Source organism: Echinops telfairi, unplaced genomic scaffold (assembly GCF_000313985.2).
Source record: "Echinops telfairi isolate 266 unplaced genomic scaffold, ASM31398v2 ScPeMD7_5;HRSCAF=22, whole genome shotgun sequence".
Classification (NCBI taxonomy): Eukaryota; Metazoa; Chordata; class Mammalia; order Afrosoricida; family Tenrecidae; genus Echinops; species Echinops telfairi.
In genome coordinates, this window is record NW_022103901.1 from 43810704 (window position 1) to 43816476 (window position 5773).

At 41.5% G+C, this 5773-nt stretch overlaps 1 protein-coding gene across 1 annotated transcript in view; it reads left to right on the forward strand.

Annotated features, from left to right (window-relative positions):
- The window catches only part of NTAN1 (N-terminal asparagine amidase), a 23972-nt gene extending 18491 nt beyond the window's left edge, over nucleotides 1–5481 (forward strand). Inside the window, exons 4-8 of the mRNA XM_045286058.1 lie at nucleotides 821–874; nucleotides 1388–1441; nucleotides 2653–2750; nucleotides 4572–4685; nucleotides 5159–5481. Of these exons, the coding sequence (XP_045141993.1) occupies nucleotides 821–874; nucleotides 1388–1441; nucleotides 2653–2750; nucleotides 4572–4685; nucleotides 5159–5368 (530 nt within the window). The 3' untranslated portion in view covers nucleotides 5369–5481. The remainder of the gene's footprint in view (nucleotides 1–820; nucleotides 875–1387; nucleotides 1442–2652; nucleotides 2751–4571; nucleotides 4686–5158) is intronic.
- The last annotated feature ends 292 nt before the right edge of the window (nucleotides 5482–5773 follow it).

Here is a 5773-nt window from a genome sequence, read left to right on the forward strand (position 1 = left end):
TTAGTAGTGGTAGCCAGACCCCATCTACTTCTGGTCTTAAGTTTGTGGAGTCTGATGTTGGCATGGTCCATTAGCCCACTAGATTGTTTACCTTTTTGTTTCTTTAAAAAATTTTTCTTCACTTTTTTCCCCTCTGGATGGAGATAGACTAATATTTTCACCTCAAATGGCTCCTCACAAGCTTTTAGACCCCAGTTGGTCCTCACCAAAGTAGGATGTAGAACATTACCTTTGATTTTTGTCATGCCGTAAGACCTTAGTGTCCCAAATAAAGAACTTACATGTGTTTGGTTTTGTTTTTAAAGACTTTAGTGTCCCCTAGATTAGTCCACGAAACTTGTAAGGTTCCCTCATACAGACAAATCAGGATATGAAATTATCACATGGTGTGAGAGGATACACAATTCTCTATAATGTGACCTGAGTTCTGCATAGAAAAGAAACACTGAATTTTAACTTTGCTGAGATTATAGGTACGTAAACCTACTTTTTCATACTTTCCTGTATTTTCCAAACTTTTGCCAGTGACCCGCCTCTCATACTAAGAAGGAAAAAAAAATCTTAAGGAAAGAATAGCTTCTGTAATGAACTTTATCCCCCAAGGGTCTCCATTTCCTTTAAGCCTGAGCCTAAGAATGTGGTCAATGGCTTTCAGGCCTCTGAAAGTCAGTACCTATGGGCTGATAAAACAGCAGCCAGATGTGTGGCTTAGAGGATGTGTTACTCAACTGGTTTTATCCCTCTTCCCTCTTGACTTTCTCAGCATGTTTTGTTAATCTTAAGTAACTTTTAAAATTCAGTTTAAAAATTCTAATTATAGGTGAATTTGACAGACAAAAAGAGGACATTCATTTAGTGACATTATGTGTGACAGGTAAGTTCTGCAATCTTTCCCCAAGCTAAGCAGATTTTAGGAACTTTTGCCCTTACCCTTATGGCAGGACCAGACATCAGGACCTTGCAGGTAGAAGAAACACAATGTGTTGACCCTTTGCTCATTTTCCACATCTGTCAGAATTTCCTTCCTTACCCTATAGCCCCAGGTCCAGTTCCTGTTCAACCTTCAGTTACCGCGGGCCTGCCTCAGGGCAATTCCTTTTGTCATCCTGGGGCATACATATCAGAAGATTTCTTTACTCTTGGGAAGGGCAGGGATTGGAAAGCAGACTGAAGCTACCACTGGATAGGTTCATTCCTGAAGGGGCTATGTTTCCATGTAAATCTCCTCACTCTGGGCTTCACCAGGGAGACCAGGACCCAGCCTCATTGATTTTGTGTTTCTCCCTTTGCAGTAGGGTTTCCCTCTTTATTATTCAAAATGAAAACAATTGTTTGATGTTATTTAAAAATTGTATCTAAAAAGAAAAACACATTTTTTTTTGGCTAGAATTAAATGATCGGGAAGAAAATGAAAGCCATTTTCCAATCATTTATGGCATTGGTAAGTAGTGTGTGTGTTTGAGGTTTGGAGGCTTGGTTTTGGAGGTCTGGGAGGCATGGTTAAAGTGATTGTGCAAAACCCCAATTCCCACTGCTGTGGATATACTACAGACTTTCTTTCAAACTTTAGCATGCGGCTTAACCTTTATGTACAAACTAATGTCCATATCATCCTAGGACTTCCAAGACTAATAAGGTAGCAGGCATAAAGCACAGCCCACTCCTCCATGATGAGCACATGCCAGCTGTTGGCAGGCCCCCTGCTCCTCCCCTCTGGAAGGCTAGGGATATATATGTTTCTCTAGCCAGCATATTGGGGAGCAGATTGAGTTGAGCATTTTAATCTTTTTCTACAGAGGGAACCAAGTAAGATTTTGATTGAGAAACAAAATCCGGAAACCAGTAAGATTTTGATTGAGAAACAAGATCCTAGAAAAGAAAATGTAAAACCAGCAAGCTAAAAGAACACCTACTGGCCATCTCACCTTTTGGGACAGCCACGAAGACTCTAGAGCTAGAGGATAACAGGCGCCCTTGCATGGGGCTTCTACTTGTCAGTGACATGCTGGCTAGCTGAACCATGGGTATACAAGGTGTTCATGATTTCATTCTCTGAACTTCATGCCTAAAATATTAGTCAAAATTTTAAACCTACAAAAACCCTGGGCCTTGCCATGACCCTTGGCCACTATCCCATTGCCAGCCATAGACAATGCATTTGGTTGCAAGGCTAACCAGGGAGCATCTGGCCAGTGCCTGCTTGCAGAGAGCTTGAGCCCCAGGAAGATGACCTTCTGGGCACTCCTGATTTGGCCTCAGTCATTTTCAGTAAGAGACTAGGCTGGAAGGTCACATTTCCCTCGCTGTAAAGGGGCAGCTACAGACATGAGTCCTTTTGTTCAGCTTCCATTCTTCTCTCTTTGAGGGAGATTTTATTTTATCCATACTCTTAAGTATGATAATAGAAATGTAAGATTATGCAAATGTTTCATGGTACTCTTGCCAGAAGCCCTAGTGGTGGCATGGTTATGCATTGGTCTGCTTATGCATCAGCAGTTCGAAACCACCAGCCGCTCTGTGGGAAAAAGATGAAGTTTTCCACTCTCGAAAACCCACGGGGTGGTTCCTGTTGGGTTACTGTGAGTCCAAATCAACTAGATGGCAGTGAATGAGTCTTTTGCCAATTCAAAGCCATCTTGTCATCCCTCACAGCTGTCAACATTAAAACTGCCGAAATTTACAGAGCCTCCTTTAAGGACAGAGGACCAGAGGAGGAGCTGCGTGCCGCGAGAGCTCTGACAGGAGGACCAGTGAGTTTGCAGTCATCTGTGTTACAGGTTTAAGGGGAAAGGAGGGAAGGCAACAGATTCCAAAGCCTTAAGGTCTAGAGCCTATAGAAATGAAAAGTTTAAGCCAGCTTTGGAGCTATAAATAATCAGGGACCCACAGAGCCCTCACAGCATAGTGGGCTATGTGCTGAGCGGCTGACCACAAAGTCTACAGTTTGAGCCCACCAGCTGTTCTGAGGGAGAAAGATGAGGGTGTCTACTCCCATAAAGATGTAAAGTTTTGGAAACCAAAAGAAAGTTTTACCCTGTCCTATAGGGTTGCTAAAAGTCTTATTCGACTCCACGGCATTGAGCTGGAGTTTGACCCCACCCTCAAACATGCAAATAAGCAAAAGAGTAATGAATGACCTTACATTGTAAGCTTAAGATCCCTCTTCACTCCCCAAGACAGCAACCCTTCCTAATGCTGCCACCCTTTAATGCAGTTCGTTATAGTGCCCCAACCAACCATAAAATTTTCATTGCTAATTCATAATTGTAATTTTGCTACTGCTATGAATCGAGCGACCCCTGTGAAACGGTCATTCGACCCTCAAAGGGGTCAACAGGTTGAGAACCACTGCTCTAAGAGGTGTAGTTAGGGAGAAGCAGGTGTGAATCCACAGCATCCAGATCCAAAGAGAACACAGCCCTTTTATGTGATAAAAGTGAGACCAGGAGGGGGCAGCAGTGTGTTCTCCCCACTGTCAGCGGGATGGTATACTCTTCGGGACAGTCACTCAGCACGAATTGCCTTGATTGATGTAGTTAACCTAACAGAATGATCAGATTAATTAAAAAACTTCTGGTTTCCTCAGGGTGCTTTTTAAGACAATTTGAATTTTAAAAGCTAGACATAAAGACCTAAGATGAACATTTTGACTTTACAAGTTAGACATAAAAACTCCAAATTGCAACTTTAAAAGACAGGTGCTTTATCCACTGAGAGTGGGTGAAAGAATTATTTGACAATGCTCAACATGTAGAAAATAGAGATGGCATTCAGAGCACCCCAAAGCACCCAATAAATCTGCCTATTTAGGAAAGATGGCACTCCCACTGAAAAATGTTTGAAAGAGGAGCTGATGCCAAGGGCTCAAATAGACAGTAAATGTTTAGAAAATGATGGCAACATATGTACAAATATGCTTGATATAATTGGTATATGGAATGTTATAAAAGCTGTAAGAGCCAATAAAATGATATAAAAAGAAAAAAAAGTGATACATAGGAACATATTTGTGTCTACAAAAGCCAAAATTGAACATCAGTAACAAAGTTAAAAATACCACTGGGAGAATGTCGGCATTCAGAGAATTGGTCATTTGGCAAACTAGCTTTTTATAAACTGCCTTTTCCTTCCTTTAGGTAAGGCAGTAGACATTACGTGCTTGTAGTCGCAAGGTGATTAGTTGCTTGGGTATAAATAATGTATTTTAGACTTGCCATGAGGAGCAGGCTTCAGTAAGACACACCAGGGTTTGAAGCCCAACTTTGATACTTCCTGGCTCAGGGGACCTTGGGCACTATCTCTCTGCACCTCAGGTTTTCACCCAAAATGAAGGAAATGGTCATTTTCCTGCAGGACTCTTATAAGGACTAAATAAAATAATGTAGTCACCCACACAACACAAAAGTAGACACATTGCAAGCATTCAGTTAAGTAGCAGCTTTTGTCATGATGTGAGACAAAACTTCTAAGACTCCTATTATCCAGGTGCCACTCAGCATAGATTACCCTGGTAGGGTTTCAGAAGTAGTAACACCCTTTACATTATAGTCTTGAAATGTCCCCTTTTTTAGATGATTAGCATTTACGATGCAAAGACAGAACAACTTCGCATAGGACCGTATTCCTGGTTGCCATTTCCACATGTGGATTTCTGGTTGCAGCAAGATGATAAGCAAATACTAGAGGTGAGAGTCTACTGTTGGCCAAGTCTTAACGCTTGATATCTTCCACTGTAAGACAAAAAAGGGTTTAGACTAGGGAAAGCTGCTTTTCCTTCAGCAGACTGCTTTAAGTATGCCACTGGCACCTGCTTCGTCTGTTTAGCTTCTTTGCCAACAGGGATAAGAAGTAATGTCATGTTTAGAAATCTGCAGCACAAGTGGTACGCTTTACCTCATTAACCCAGCACCTCATTTCTGATGTAACTTTACATTCATTGGCAAGTAAGCACTGGGCTGCTAAATGCAAGGTCGGTGGTTCAAACTCACCAGCAATTCCTTGGGAAGATAGTGCGATCTGCTCCTAAGAATGACTATGGGTTTAGGGTTTTTATACATATATCCAATGTATAAAGAACACTGAAAGTCTATTTTAGGATGGCTGTATCAAAGCGAGAGCAAGGTCATTCTTTGCTCATACCCCGAATCTTATTTTCCAGAACCTCTCCACCTCACCTCTGGCTGAGCCCCCGCACTTTGTGGAACATATCAGATCGACTTTGTTGTTTTTAAAAAAATACCCATCTCCAATGAACGCACTGTTTCCTGAAAAGAAAGCTCTACTCTACAAAAAAAATGGAGACGGCTTATGGGAAAAGAGCTCTTCGCCTGCAGACCAGCATCAGAAGCCGTCAGAGAGAGCCCTTTGATGTGACAGACCGCTCGGGGGCTGGGAGTGTGACTTGGAATCTATAGATACCCTTTGAGTCTTCGGTCTCCTTATCAGTATCTTTTGAAATAAAACATTATTTTGGCAAAGGCATTTGTTTAGATTTAGTTTATGCTTTATCGAAAAGAAGCTTGTCTTTCTATACACATACCTTGTCTCACTGTTCTAAAAGCAGTACTTTGAGATACTTGGGTATATCTACTTAGGTTACATTAGTGCAAGTAAAATTCTGTGAGAATACCTCACAGGGTTTATTTAAAAAATGCCTAGCCCTAAAACATTTTAGAGGCTTTCCCCCAAATGGATGTATTTCTAGTTAAATGAAGTTCAGAAACAGGATTGGTCTTTGCTGTTCTCCAGTGTCAGTATAATTCTCTCTTAGAAA